The 16,573-nt window shown below is 37.5% G+C and overlaps 1 protein-coding gene across 1 annotated transcript; it reads left to right on the forward strand.

Moving 5' to 3' along the window:
* Window positions 1–9,073: 9,073 nt before the first annotated feature.
* Window positions 9,074–10,960, forward strand: LOC149713575 (zinc finger BED domain-containing protein 4-like). Its single transcript, XM_089843960.1, has one exon. It carries the CDS (start codon window positions 9,074–9,076, stop codon window positions 10,958–10,960), a length of 1,887 nt encoding a protein of 628 aa, XP_089700086.1.
* The last annotated feature ends 5,613 nt before the right edge of the window (window positions 10,961–16,573 follow it).

The raw sequence follows: 16,573 nt of genomic DNA on the forward strand, positions 1-16,573 counted from the left end.
GTGGTTTCGTCCGGGTACCGTAGACCTCGTGGTTTCGTCCGGGTACAATTGCAAAAATTGTTTTGAAAAGTCAGATGATGCCATAGATTCTAGGTTATTTAAAATGTACACATATTCCTTTATGATAAGAATAGTAACATTCTCGATAAGTAGCGCTGAAAATGTTGGAAAATGCTTCATCGCCAAATGCTTGGTTTTTCTCATGCAAATATTAGTAGCGCTTCTTAGTTTTGACGATACTAATTTAACGTAGGAATAAAATATTTTCGGAATACTAGACGCACAACGCCTATCGCTGCATCTGAATTCCCATTTTATTTGCTGTGTGTACGTTGCCTTAGGTGGAAGCCTCAAAGCTTGGCCCGCATAAATACCCGGGAAAGAAAGGTATTCGGAGCCCTCATCATAAAGAATAGATTGTGGTGTCTGCCCTTCTCCAGGAGCATAAGCTATACTTTCAATCTGAGGTGTAATTTGATCTTCAGACGAAAGCAATAGGGTATCTTTTATGCCATTATTTAATTGCGTTTCTTCACAAATTTCTTCCCATTCCTCGTCACTGTCAGGTACGTGTTGAGGTTCTGCAACGGCACTCTCTCGTACATCTGTACCAATAGAGGGCGTGTGCTCTACTTGAGTTGGCATATCTTCTTCATTTAAAAGGAAATCTATGCTATTTGATTGACTGAATTCCAAAGCCACGTCATCTGGAACTGTAACTTCATGTTTTAAATATAGCGGAGTTGTTATTAGGAACTTTAAGGCATCCATAATTTTTCTGGGACGAACGGTTTCAAACATATAGTGGTGTTGATATTCCTTCTTCCTCATGAGTTTAATTTGAACAACTTGGGTGTCAGTGGGACTCCTTGGTAAAATAGAAACCGAAGAGTCGATTGAAACTGGTACATTTACGACATTACCTCGAATGCCTCTTTGCTGATCAACTCCTAGTTTTCTTATTTGCATAAACGGTAATCGAGGAGAAACCATTCTACACTCCAGTTCCGTTAGATTTTTCAACTCTAGAGGCAAATCAGGAAAACAAAAGCCATTTTCTTTAGACAAGGGTGGTACTTTCTTTCGAGAAACATAGTTGTAGCAACAAGCACACAACAAAATAAGTGACGGAAGCACTCTATGATTTATTCCTTCAACTGATAAGTATTTAACCGACTCTGTTTTCTTAACAGAAGTACGGAAAAATAATCCAGAACAACATTCGCATTTATGATCTGGACCATCTGATATATTTTGGAGATAGATGTTTTCATAATATTGTGGATGTTGTTTATTACTGTTTCTTCTTGCTCTATCTCTTATCAGCTCCAAATGAGCATAATTTTCATCAAGTCGTCGAACTTGTCTTGTAACATTGTCTCGCTGTAGTTCATTTCTAGCATAGTCTTCATTCTCTCTTCTTTTTTTTTAGAAACATTATCCCTTTTCAATTTGGATTGAGCAGAATTATAAGTTGACAGGTTTTGATTAGTTTTAGGAGCCTCACTAGCTGAATGAGCTTCAAAAGTTGGATTCTCACTCATTGAAGCACCGTCAAAAATTGGTGGGTCCTCCCATGTTGAAGAACCGTCAAAATATGATGGGTTCTGACCTGATAAAGGCCCATCAAAAGATGTAGGGTCCTCTATCGTTGAAGAATCCTCAAATTGCGATGAGTTCTGAGTTGCTAAAGGCCCCTGAAAAGATGTAGGGACCTTTATCGTTGATGAATCCTCAAAATTCGATGGGTTCTGAGTTGCTAAAGGCCCATGAAAAGATGTAGGGTCCTCTATCGTTGAAGAATCCTCAAAATGCGATGGGTTCTGAGTTGCTAAAGGCCCATGAAAAGATGTCGAAGGACTCTCAAGATGTGATGAATTCAAACTTGATGAAAGAACCACAAAAGTTGTAGGGTTCATACTTGTTGAAGAACCCTCAAAATGTGATGGGTTCTGACTAACTAAAGACCCCTCAAAAGATGTAGGGTCCACAGTTGTTAAAATGCCTTGAAACGTTGATTTGCTTTGACATGCTACAGCAGAAAAGCCGTCAAAGGACTGCTCGGTACTCCTTTTTTCTCAGCGTATCTTTCTCGTTTACGTGCATTTTCTCTTAATCGGAAGTCTGGATTTTGACGTAATCTTCTCATTTTTTCTTTCGGTGACTCTTTTACAGATGAAGCCGTCTCAAAACTAAAAGTTTGTTGATTAAAATATTCTTTGGATATTAAAATATTGAAAAATATGCACAAATTTATGTGAAATCTTACTACTAATATTACTATTGAATGAGAGTTAATTAGCCGCAAATTATGTTACAAGATTTTTGGCTAAAATTTACCTTGAACTAAAACTAAACAACTAAAAGCAACACGCACTAGTTTAACTATGAATTATGATATAATTACAATGATACACAAATCTAGCAAAGACTTAAGCTTTCAAGTAATTATACAACCCCTTATTTAACGAACAAAAAGTTAGTATTTTAAAAAAAGTATCAAATATTAAATATAAAAAGAGTAGTTTTCCTTAAAACACAAAAATAATACTTAGCTGGAAGACAAATATTTAAATCATGAATTAATCAGGGTAATCAGAAAATCTCGCTTGTGGCACAACAACAGAGGTTTGGAAAACGGTTTTTTTTTATTATTTTTGAAAAAGTACATCGCTCGCAGTGCAGAGCTAAAGTTCCCTCCTCCCTGGTCAGATCTAGGCTATATTTAGCGCCATCAAGACGGCCTAATTTAAATGCATATGGCAATGTTATTTTAAACTTTTTTGCTCATACGTAAAATTTACAATTAAAAAACTAAATTTAATATAGAGTTAACAATTAATAATTATTGCTTCAAAATTGTTGCAAAAATAGTAGTGTATGTACGTAGATGACGCTACAATAGGGCAACGCCGGTACTGCCTTGAAGGAGAGAGTAATGGAGTGGAAACCCCCATACCTTAAGCGTTGCCTTTGTACCCCCACCTACGGCACCATAGTCCTCCCATCATCCCCAGCGGTTAGGTAGGGTCGTGCCGGACGAAATTGTAAAGGACGCTCCCTCTATCTCAAAAATAGAAGCTAGTTCTCATTCAAATAAAATGGCGCTACGCGGCAGCACTTAGCAATCGCCTACGGAAGGGTAGGGGCGTGCGTGAGGTACACTGGGAGAGATATGGTGCCGCAGGTCGCCCATCATCATTTCCAATCCATCTGACTCCCTTATCCCTGGTACTGCCCGGTAGCCTGTAGGCATAGAAAAGCGTCTGCACTCTGCTCTGCAAGGAAGTAGATTTGAAGATGGTTTGAGCAAATTTTAAAATTTGGTTCATAACTGTTGCATTTAAGAATGGGATGACGATATTGATATATCATTAACGTTTATAGGCAAATTTAAACTTGAAATGATAATTTTTCTTTGTCCAAACTTGTTACTTAAAAGTGAAAAGAACCTTAGAAAGTGCTTGTGCTTGGTAAAATTTATTATTAGGATTATTTGAGTAATCAAACTTTTATAGAAAGATTTTATTACGAATGCCAATACTTCAAATTAAACATCAAATTATCATAAGAAAGTTTTAGCTAGGCTTTAGCTTATCTAATCCCAACACCCAAATTAAATGTACAGGTATAGGGAGCTAACAACTGGCTAGGGGGAAGAGATATTCTGACGTCACGCAGCCCCTCTCTGGTTGGAATTTTTGCGCGTAGAATACTGTTTCCAACCGTTAGGGGGGATGAAACTCCAGTAAGAGATAGAAGGGTGTGACGTTTCAGGGTCAGAACTGTTAGCTCCCTATAGTTTAACCACAAAAATGTGTCTATCTGGAAGCACTTGCAAGTTAATTTAATAAACTTAAAATATAAACACTTAATAGATGGTAATATCATAAACTTGCTAAGTTACAGAAGTTTCCCTGATACACTCTCTAGAGACTACGGTATAAACTTCGTTTGGTTTACAAATCAAATATCTCTTACGTTAAAAATGTGTTTAGTTTAAATTAGATTTTAGACTTTTCAACGAGTAGAATCCCTAAAATAATTTTGTAAACCTTCTAATGCTAAAAACGCGACAAAGTTTACTGCTAATCTACCATTCGTGAATTTCCCGCCAAGAGTTTACATTTCAGAGGCGCTGCGTGTTAGTTTACCTCTCGTATACGAGCGCTACCATGGAAACGGCCCACCCCCCAACAGGAGAGGCGAGAGTAACGCGCCCGCCGCTAGAGATACTAGGTTTCGGCAACATAACTCGAGTTTAGTAGTAAGTCTAGACAGCCGAGAGCGTAAAGGCGTCAATCCGTGGAGTGCAAACTCTGTGAGATGATGCGGGTTCGATACCCGGTCGAGGCGGAAAATAATTTCATAAATAAATAAAGTAAAGTACGTTGCATAGAGTATAGATGTCACTGAAATTCATATTTCTAGCGGGAAATTTGAATTGAAAGTAACTTTATTTATGATGGATTCTCTCAGGTTACACCAAAAATTGGGGGGAGAAGGGGGGGAGAGAAGACGCCCAGCCGCAAGGGGTAATTGCAATGCTTCCGCAGTCTATAGACAGCGAAAGCAAAAACGAGACTAGGTTTGGTACTGGCCTCACAGTAGGGCCAGCTTGAGAAGCCAAAGCGGGGCACTTGCTTTTGTGACATGTTTTATCATTATTTTGAGAAAAATTCGAGTTCAAAATGGATTTTTTTTGTAAAATCTGTAGTGCAAATTAGATTATACGCGTTTCTGGTGCTCGAAAAACTCTTAGTGAAAAGAGATTATTAAATTTAACAAGAACGTCTATATCTACTGCTTGAATATTAGAGCCTCCAAAACTAATTTAATACCCTATGCATTTGTACAAATTAAAAACTTTCTGCCTTTTTCAGAAGTTTATAAACCCGTAAAAATGACTTTATATGCAACAACCCTCGCTTAAAGAGGTATAGTTCTGCATGTGAAAACTTTCCTCCCTATAGGTGATGAAGTTCTCTCAAGACGGAACCCTGCTATGAATATAGCACTGATTGCTAATAATACTGCCGAATGGCGGATAATCAAAATTTAATTAAACAGGAAAACCATACTCGATATTTGAGTTATGCCTCATGAGTGGTCAAAATGTAGCTATAGTGTTTTTTACGTCATCGGTCTTGCTCTTAAGTCTAGGAAAAGTACTAGAATTTCAACTACTATCCTACCAAAAAATCACCCACTCTTAAAGGTGCGAAGCAACACTCTGAAAGGTGCTATGCCGCACCCTTTAAGGAGTTGCACAACACTAATATGAGAGTAAAAATTCACTTTCAGTGCGATATAAGAGTTAAAAAGGTGTTAAACTACACCTCTGTTGCACCATTTTATTCTTATCTTTGCCACCAATTGCTCAAATAAGTGTTATTAAACACTTTCAGGGGTGTAAATGCACACCTGTAACGGTGTCAAATTTGGACCCATATAAACTACTTTTAAAGGTGTTAAAGCACACCCCAATTTCTTAGAGTGTAGGCGAAAACAATCACGTGACTCACGTTACCACGGAGGCAAGGGAAAAATGTTTTCCACCCCTTGCGATATGTTTTGGATATAAAAAGTCGCGTATGAATATTACCGTGAGTAGGCGGGCATACCGAATTACATTTACCAAGCAAGTTTGCACAACATAATCCACGATTATCTCCAAGTAGCAAACCTATTCTAACGCATTCCCATCCGAAAGGCGAATTGTCTATTTTCTGAGGGAGGAATAACTTATTAGTATTGTACAACGCTGATTGTTAGATTATTTTCAAACAAACTTGACCCTTTTGCAATCTGAATGCGATCGCGACTTGGAAGAAAAGTTGTATAAAAGTCGGATGTAGGATCGAAAACCCAAAAGACGGCTTTGACCATTTCCTTCCTGAGAAAGCCCTCGACATCTACACTTTGTTCACTCAAATACAGCCAAAGCCTAACAAGCCACGTAGTGATGCAATTTGTATAATAACACGGATTCCCTACTTCAATTTCCCTTAACATTTCTTCGTTGAATCCGAGAAATCAAACAAAACGAATTCAGTATGAAACTCGGTAACATTGAGGGGTTGGACAATTGTCTAAAGCAAAAAGTACTTTCTAAAATTTACCTTGATATTGTTAGATTTAGAAACAGAAGTATTTATGTCAAATTCTTAATATCGGTAGATTATGAAACAATGCGATTTCAGAGGATTTTGAAGTGGTTGAAAAATAATCCACCCAAATTATTTTTGAAAATTCTGAAATCGTTCCTGAGATTTCAATGAAACCGCTTCATAGAATTTCTTGTATCAGTGTGACGTTTTGCGAATTCTTACCGAAATTTTTAACCAATTTCCAACTTCGTGTTATTTTAATTTTATTAACTACGATCTCGGAATAATATTTCTCGTGCGCGGCCCCTCAAACAGCGACTACCAGTACCACCATCACTAGCATCCTCACCATTTTCCCATCTAGCTTGACTGGTAACCCTTTTAAATTAATGCCTTTGCTGAGGGGGAACGGGGTTGGGTAGCCAGGACAAATATTTACATTTACCGGCCGGGCGTACATCTCGAATACGACGACTTCAATAATTCTTACGCGAGCAAAGGTGCGCAACCCAACGTCTAACTAACTACACAAACAACGACTCTTCCTTTTCCCTGCCGACTGTGAAGTCTCTAGTGTTTTCTCGGTACCGATTAAAAATTATTAATCACCAGTGGCCGACATTGCACGCCCGATACACAATTACACGGATAAGGGAACTTTAACAGACTGACTCCAGCTCCCCTACACTCTCAGTAGAATTCCAAGAAGTGTATTAGATGAAGTGTTTAATTTCTTCTCATTAAGAGAGCGCAGCAAGAGAGAATGGCGCCCAGGGCCGAGAAATGTTTGATGCATCGAAATATGACAAAATTGTATATAAATATGAAAACCTTAAATTAAAAACTTTAAGCAAAATCATGAATGACATCGTTACAATTCAACATGTTGGAAATTTCATGTTCTATACTTCATGCTTGAGAGCCTTTCTAAGCCCATTATCGATCTTAGGTAATTTTCAATAATAACTGAATAATGTTCACCAGACTGCTGTCACAGGAATAGTTAAAAAATCTGAAGGGAATTTTCACGTTTAGGTATGCACTAACAATTCCATTTTTGCGTAATTCGTTGAGAAAGTCTAAACGTGCTGTGTTAAATAATTTTTTCGAGTAATGAAGGTACTTTGAATTTTAAACTTTGAAACCCAGAAGAAATTTCTAACGCATCTTTGTAGTCTTTATATTCGAGTGAACAATTCGTGGCACATTCTTTGCTATTAGTTACATTCATTTCTAAAAGTGACTGTCCACTGAAGAAATACTGATCTGTTCCGAAATAAGGGTCAGTTTGGTTAAACGCCAAAACGCCAATAGAGCAACGAGTTTTATTCATAACAGCTAGTAGCCAGTAGTATGAGAGTGAAAAAATGTCTAATGATAATTAGAAAACAATGCAGAAGGATAGCAAAAGACGCAACTGACAGGAATGTAAATTCACAGCTTTATAATATGATAGAGTAAAATTAATTTTTAATAAATAATTGCAATTAAATTATATTGCATATAAAGCTTAAGATAACATCTTCGCCAAATGAAACAGTTACCATACACTTGATTTTAAAGCTTTTATATATTAAATTTTAGTGGGCCCGTTAAATTTGAATGTACCCAAAACTTAAACATCGCATTTATGCAACATTTTATATTCCATGACACCGTAAACTAAAATCTTATTCTCCCGTAATATTCGCTGTCATGTAACATTAGATTTCGCCATATCTGCCCTGAAAGAGACGCAAACAGTGAGAATACGCATAAGTGAATTGATGATATCGCCTGATCAGACCTCATAACGACGGCAATCAATTTACGGTCATGATCCTTAGTTCCATAAAGTGACCGAATACAATTTATTTAATCGTTTATTTAACTGTCGCTTCTCTGAACCGTTAGAGCTTTTCAGAGAGCTTCAAAGAGTACAAGCAAGCGGTACACGTATCAACGGTAATATTCACCGTGTTTCTCATAGATTGAGCCTTGGGCGTGTGAACCTTTCGGTCCATTCCGAACCGATAAGACATCGAAGTAATTAATAGGGCCCTGCGAAGCTTCCAAATTCGACGTCATCGAACCTCAAATCGAATAGCGGTTATATTCCGAGAACAAAACCAAATCGAATAATAAGGTGAACAGTGTGTCGAATCTCGAATTCGAATAATAATAAATAGAAACAATAAGAAATGTCGAATCAAATTTTATTTTGGTTCTAAACGGCATATCGCAAGCGAATTCACGGTATAGTGAGTCGAATACTATGGGATTCGATAAATGTTTTCAAATAAATCGAATAGGCAGGTCTCAATGATGTACAGGACGTTACGCGGCAAGTATAGGGAGACGGCAATTCCTAGGGACGGAAAGAACCTCAGATGGCATGTCTTTCTGGAGGGAGATTGGTATACGCGCGCATACTGTTAGTTCCTCAAAAGGGGAACGACACCGAGGTAACACTGGAAGCCGGTAACGTTGCGAAATCACATCTGCCGTCTTATTATAATTATAATGTATTTGATACGGAAATGGTTAGATCTGAGTTTATCTATCTTGAAGACTCTCAATGTACCAAAGCTGTGCTTGACGGTGTTTATACTTATCCGCAATGAATGGCATACCAAAGTTCATAGCACTGAAAACGTAGAATGAAGTTTGAACATTGACCCCACATTGTTAGAAAAGTTTCAAGCGCCAATCGTAAGCCAACGTTCAATGTAACTAAGATATTGAAAGTGGTTTTTTAACGCATGGAAACTGTCATAGAATTAAAAAAAGGAGGGATGTATTGGGGGCGTCGCCCATATTTGTGTTTTTTAAGCTTCAATTAACCGAAACCATTGAAGCGTGTTTCATTTGCTTATCAGTAATACCATTAGAAAATACTACTGGAGTGTAAGCAAGTATTGAAAGTTTCCGTCACTATATCGTTTAACGTCTGCATTAGTCAAAATAATTGGTGGTCAACGATTATGTCATCTGCCAAAGCATACTTTGATGAACGAAGCGATGGTTACTGGTGTAAATTGTGTTTGCAAATGTTGTCAGTGCAACCGAGTCGAACCACATCCCACTTATGGACACATTTGCAACGAAAACATAAAGCTCAATACGAACAAGCTAAAGAAATTAATTCCCAAAAGCAACAGGCAAAGCGAGCGTTGACTTCATACGCCGTTGAATCGGAACCATCTACAAGCAAAAAATCAAGACGCGAGTCGAAATCAGTAAGTGACTTAACCAAGGATAGATATGACAAAGCAGTATTATATTTCGTGGTGGCTGACGCTAGACCATTAGAAACGGCAGCGGGAGTAGGTTTTAAACACTTGTGCTCGGAATTCACTGATGGCCGGTATTGTCCTCCGCATTCAACAACACTTTCCCGTAGGCTGGATGATATGAAGGATCACCTTGAAGTTAAATTGCGATCAACTCTAAAGTCAGATATTAATACTTCTCGAATCTCCGTTACTTTAGATCACTGGAAAGGTGATAACGGAAGTAACTTCTTGGCTTTAACCGTGCACTACATTAGTGAGGCGAACTGGAACCTCTTTTCCCGGTGTTTATCTGTTGTAAACCTGGAAGATCGTAATGCCGATCACGCAGCCGCTACAACGGAAGACATAATAAAGAATCAGTTGGAGTATTTTGGAATTGAACTACCCATGGTTCTGTTTGCTACCACCGATACTACAAATACGATGCCGTGTACTGCTCGCCGTCTTGGTATGAAATGGCACGGTTGTTCGGCACATGTATTGCAACTTGCCATAAACGCTGCATTAGACGCTCAAATTATGGTAAAGCATTTAATTAAAGGAGCACATCGAATTGGTGGATTCTTCCATTCTTCAACAGTTGGTCAGAGTGCTTTGACAAAACATCAAATGGATTCAGGACTAAGCGATTCAAGGCCACCGCTCGACGTTATAACGCGGTTCAACAGCACATTTAAGCTATTAGACTGGCTGCACAAAAATGAGGTGGCTGTGTCCTTAGCACTAATCGAATGCCAAGCAAAGAAAAGGTGCTTTAAAGGTCCACCCGCCTCTCTTTCCAAACCGTTGAAAGATACCTTAGATGCGTCTCTCCCGATCCTCAAAATCATAGCTGAAGCAACCACAATGTTGAGCGCCGATTCACATGTCAGCGTTAGTCTCATCATTCCTTGTATTTCAGTTCTAAAAGAAGAGGTACTGAAAGCACCATCGCGGGGTATACAGTCATTCAAGGACGAGCTTTTAAAGCAACTCAACTCAAGATTTGACCTATCTATGGACTATTTATTGGTGTCAACGTTTCTGGATCCACGATTTAAAAAGGTCTTATTTGATGATACTCAAACCAAAGAAATTAAACGTTATTTGGAAAATGTTATCCTAAATCTCAACGGCACCAGTAACGACGAGGCCTTACCTGACCAGATTGCAAAGCGAGATACTCTCCAAGATAACACGACTGACGATTCAAGAACCATAAGCCACAGATCGTTAAGTGGGGGTAGTTTACTGGATTGTATTTTCCAAAAGGTTAATCTAAATCATCAAAGCGTATCGTCAAATGAAAAAACAGCATCTCACCAACTGAATGACGAAATATTTGCTTGTTCAAGAGAGCCGATAATGGATCGTAACGGTGACCCTTTGCTTTTCTGGGGGCTTAAATGCAGTATTTATCCTCTGCTGGCCAAAGCCGCTCGAGATATTCTTTCTATTCAAGCTACCAACTGCGCATCAGAAAGAGTTAATTCCGTCGGTTCTCAAGTACTGACCAATTCTCGCCATTCGCTCTCTAATCACAACGCTGAAACGCTAATCTGGGCCAAAAAGAACAAAGACTTGATGTTCTCATAGTAATAATATTGTAATTTGTTATTCATCAGAAATGTATTAATACCATTTGTAAGAGCCGAATCAAGGGCCAATAAAATGATTTATGTGTACTTGTATATTTATTAATAGAACCCAGTTTAAGTCAAGTAATTCGTCCATATACTATGTGATATATTTATTAATAGAACCCAGTTTAAGTCGAGTAATTCCTCCATATACTATGTGATTGAGACTCAGACATTGACAGTAAAACGTGCATTTCAACTTTGAAGCGCTGTACAAGTAATGCCTTTGAGTGTTTAGTCACTAAAGAGTAGTACTTTGAGGATTGGTTTTCACCGTTCGCGACTTGATGTAGTTTCATTTGTAATTTAATGTATTTTATGGACTCATATCCGCCATTTAGCACTCAAATTATCAAGCCCTTAAATACGTACTAGTCCTGTCAAACCCACTGTAGAGTTGATGGAAAGAGGGGTACCACAAACCAAAATGCCTATTTAATATAATATTCGATTGTGTTGGTCCCTTTTCATTGCACTTTCGAATCGCATCGAATATTCGAAGAAATGCTACAAATTCCAAACCCTAAAACATAGATTCGACCCCACATTGCCAAGGGGATTTGATTCGAGATTCGAAACGATAATCGAATGGTAAATGATTCGTAAATCTCTTATTATCCTCGAATCGAACATATATATTCGAAATATTATTCGTAAATTTACCTAATCGCGAATATTAGCAGGCCCCTAGTAATTAAGAAATTCAAGAATTACTTTCCTTTGTTGCAGATGGTAAATTTGGGGCTGGAAATACCCTCCACCACTTTTAACATGGTGACCCGAAAATAAAACTATATATTGACCGGCAACGAAGAGTTCCTTCGCTGCTGGCAGCCATTGTTCCACTGAACGATCACAGTATCTCGAGAAGTCCTTTAACTTCCGAAACTTTAATTTTAAAAGGCGGTAGACTGGGAATTAAATTGCTCTCTTTCGCGAGCTTGATCGAGATTTTTTGGATTTAATATTTATACTCCCAACTTTGATATTACTAATAGCATAAGTTTTTAAGATATTTTCCGTAAGTATGTCACTTCTTATACTTCGTAATGGTAGAGACTTAATGAGAGCTAGTTCGAAAACGACAAGCAAGAATTTATTACACTCGGTTTTGCAGCCATCTTCCTCTTTAGTCTGTACTAACACTTTGACAGCGCCTCAACAGGCGTCACTTGACGAGTTAATCTATGACCTACGTCACTTCATGACAAGCTCTCAGTAACCAGTGACAAACTTATTTAACATATCTTATCAACTTACGCTAATTGGATAGAAGTCACCCGAGAAAGAGTTTTCAGTCGGTCTTATCAAATTTAATTAAGCGATTGCTCTCTAATGACATAACCCTACGAACGAGGGTACAATCACTCTCGGATTCCATGCGTAATGATGCTTCTTCGATTTTTTCTATATCAAATTTTAAGCTAGTTTTTTTCATCATTTTAGCACTGCCAAGGGTAGTACAGTCGAAGGTACAGCGCGTTAAACGGATTACGCCGAGTGACTGTCCCCTCGTTACACAACAAAACCTAAACTAAAGAACTATAGTTCAGAATATTCGTTAAAAAAATACGAAACTTTATAACTATCGATTAACGAGGTTATTTAAAATTGAGTTAGCGTGTTTCGGAATAATAAACAGAAGTTTAGATAGCAACAAAACTTTCTGAAAATGAAGGAACTAACGAATATTATACATGCAAAACCTGAACTTAATTTAAAGCATTAACCAAAACTAAATGGAAAACGTTAATTTATATTTTCAGAAACTTCAAATTATGATATATTTATTATGAAACATTTAAGAAATATTTTTGGCTGAATGACAAAATATTATTATACATGTTAAACTAAAAAATCAACAAGTTTGGGAAAACCAAAATATTACCTCTCCGAGGAGGACTACTTACAAACTTACTAACCCAGATATGGAAATGTTTCTTTTTTTAAGAACAAATACTGAAGTTAAAATTTATCAAATATTAAAGCAGTATACAAAGCATAGCAAATATACTGTAAATCAGACGACATTTTACATCCAATAAGGATATACTTGTACACATTAAATTCATCCGATGGGGGAAAAACGGGAAATGAAGAGCTAAAACTTTGGAGGGATATTACCTTTACGTTTTTGTAAAGTCCCAATTTTCTACTCCTCAACTGTATACCCTCTATGTTCAAAGGCATATTCACAACAGGGTTGCCATGTAAACACTATCCTCTCGTATCACCTCAACGATTTTCTTAGTTTGTCAACATGACTGTTAACGTTACATAACACCAAAGCTTATTTGTGGCTACACACACTGAAAGTAAATGCGTACCATAAAAAGCATGAAAACACGAAGCTATAATTCGATTACGAAACGTTTACCGGTGAGATCTGTCGTCATAGCTTTTCTCCGGTCATCGGTGTTTTAAAAATGACGCTAGCGCAATAAAGCGTGCAAGGTACCAAGGCTTAACAAAAATTGTATGATAACATATTCAAAGAGATAGATAACAACAACTTTTATAATTAAAATTAGAAAGTAACATGTATCTTAAAATTCTCGCGTGATCAACTGGTTTCACGCCAATTAAATAGCTATAGTCCCATCAGAATGAGCAAGACCTATTTGTATTAATTCCTCCATGTTTTTTCGCCAAGCTGAGAACTACGCGTTTTACGTCACGTTTTCCAAAAACCCGACTATTTTCTTTGAAGACCGCGCTGGCTCAGCGCTGAGCACCGTGACGTCTAAGTCTAAAACAAAATCCCGTCCTGTAGGACACTGCTAACAGCGCTGAGCTCTGCTGAACGCGGCCCAGGTATCCACCATGATTATATAATCTAAGCCTAATTATTTAAAAGTGTATTAACTTTCGGCTCACTCTGAACCGTTAATGTCTCTGCATTACAGAAACGAAAACCAAACCCAAGCGTTTACTTTTAGGTTCACTAGGCCTATTGACAAATAACAAATCAATTGACCAACATCGTTGCGTTCTTCTTGAACTGACTATAGAAAGGATTATGCTATAAACAGATGTAGTATAGCTTAAGTAATATATAAACATCCATTTCAAATAACAATATTAAAAAACATCCTTGGAATATCAAAATGAAATAGAGCTTTAAAGCTACAAAAGTATTAAATGCATCGTAATTACGAAAAAGATTTCCACATATTCACTTTATATTATGGAAAAAGTGAATATTAAGGTTCTGTAGGATTTCTTAACACATCAAAACAAAGCGAACTGCTAACTCGGCGCACTAGTGTGACAACGGACAGACACACACAGACAGAAAAAATAGACTGCTTTTTAACTCTTTCCGTATTAATTTTGAGTTGAGAAACAAGATTATCTTAAATATTAAAATAAATATAATTAATATTAAATATTTTCTTCGTTAGTTGTTCGCCTTATTGAGCGTTACATCGTCTTGATAAAGAACAATTAAACATTCTTGAGAGACTTGACTAATATTGGCGTTTAAAATGAAGCATACGCCGGTTGCTTCACCTTAGTCAAATAGGTAGTATATAAGGATTTCGAATCGCAGCTATGGATAAGAACAGCGCAATTGCGTGAACCTTTGGTGGAAGCCCCGCCATTGGGAGGCCGGACGTTTCTCGTAACCCTGGCCGATCGCCGCGTATGTCTTAACCTTAACGATGATGATGGAGTAGAAGCCAGGTGTACAGACTGGTGACCATGTGGGATGGACAAAAACAAAGACCAGAGGATGGTGGTGTTAGAAGCCAGGTGTGCAGACTGGTGTCCATGTGGGATGGACAAAAACAATTACCAGAAGATGGTGGTGTAGAAGCCAGGTGTACAGACTGGTGTCCATGTGGGTTGGACAAAGCAAAGACCAGAAGATAGTGGTGTTAGAAGCCAGTAAGTACAGACTGGTGTCCATGTGGGAATAATGACCAGAAGATTGTGGTGTTAAAAGTCAGTAAGTACAGACTGGTGTCTATGTGGGATAGACAAAAACAACCCCCAGAAGATGGTGGTTTTAGAAGCCAATGAATACAGATTGGTGTTCATGTGGAATGGACAATTGACTAGTCAGATGAAATAATAGTGACTAGTTGAATTGTGGATAGCCTCAAGTTTTGAATTTTCCGGGAACTGTGATTGCGGTCCGGAAATAGCGAACACATTTGCTTCGATTCGGAAACTGCGAACGCGGTCCCCTGGGGTGTAAGTCAATAACAACAGACAGACACACACACACACACACACACAGACACGTCGAAATTAGAACCTCTCCGTGACATACGTCACTCGGAGAGGTAAAAATTGGTCGGAACGTTCGCGTATAATTAGGCCCTAGTATTGTTTTTAAATTAATTATCAGAAAGGGAAAGTAGGCAACAAAAATTGAATCGCAAAATCAAAGCCTAATCAGTAGAACAGCGCTCAAAGAAACCACTAATTCGAATGAATAAGCGGTGAAAACTATTTAATTGAATACCTAAAGGGAACTAGAAATCATTAATTTACATAATTTTAAGGCAAATAACAAAATCAGAATAGTAAAAACAATCAAAGAAACACTGATATAATCAGACTGAAACGTACTACTGGAATTACCGTGAATTAAAAAATTCCATTTTTAAAAGTGAAAAAAATAATCAAAAAACGTTCAAATTATAAATTAAAATTCAATAAGGAATGTTCTAAAAAAAGTTGAAATGATCCCACGGAAACCTTTGCTATTTGTTTAAATAAAAAGAAGGAAAGTATCATACAACTTAAAAGTATTAATAGGAATTTAGATGTAAAAGCGTACAAGCCTCTAAATTGTCCGACGGAAAGATACTATACAGGGATAAAATGTAATCGTAGATGTTAATTCAGGTCGTAGTAAATTGCTGCAGTTTACAACTAAAATGCTATGGATATTTTAACAGTCATAAACCTTTTCCTTGATTAATTAAACTGCAAACATTTTTTGGGCATTAGCAGCACTTCTCTTTTAATAATACCAAATTAAAATACGTAATTCAAAACAATTAAAACTTTTGGCATCGAAATTGGATGACATTCATTGACAAACCTGACTGCTAAATGGAGTTCGGCTAACCCATCTTTTCGCTCTTGTATTCATACGCTATTCCCCCTTGTATGCCGTGGAGGAAGTAAATACACTTTTCATTGGCTCCGATGCAATAATTGTGAATCACATGGTTCTCGTCTACTCCTATATACTTCCTCATCACTACCTAAATTTCCGTTATTTCTATCTGTCTTTGCTAATTTTATTAATGTTCAATCGCACTTGATCAACACTACTTTCTTTCCAATGCCATATAATATTGCGAATTCATCAGCGTTAGCTTTGATTATATTAAGACTTGGAAACTTCTCGCGTCACTGGCCCCATAAATCTATTTCTAATTTCAGACGTATGTTCGCTTCACTCTCGTTTCAGGAAAGTCCCCAATAATGTAAAAATATTATCCATAGCGCGAAGTTGGGACTAATCGGTGTGTCGTTCCTCACGTAACCTTCCTCCTTCACGCTCTCTTTCGCACGAGATTCATAACGTGTCTTTTTAATAACACCC

Source organism: Phalangium opilio, unplaced genomic scaffold (genome assembly GCF_054372755.1).
Source record: "Phalangium opilio isolate 3A_F unplaced genomic scaffold, DU_Popi_V2 ptg000009l_1, whole genome shotgun sequence".
NCBI lineage: Eukaryota > Metazoa > Arthropoda > Arachnida > Opiliones > Phalangiidae > Phalangium > Phalangium opilio.

Coding starts and splice junctions, on each gene's coding strand:
- LOC149713575 (XM_089843960.1), top strand. CDS start 9,074: ATGTCATCTGCCAAAGCATACTTTGATGAACGAAGCGATGGTTACTGG.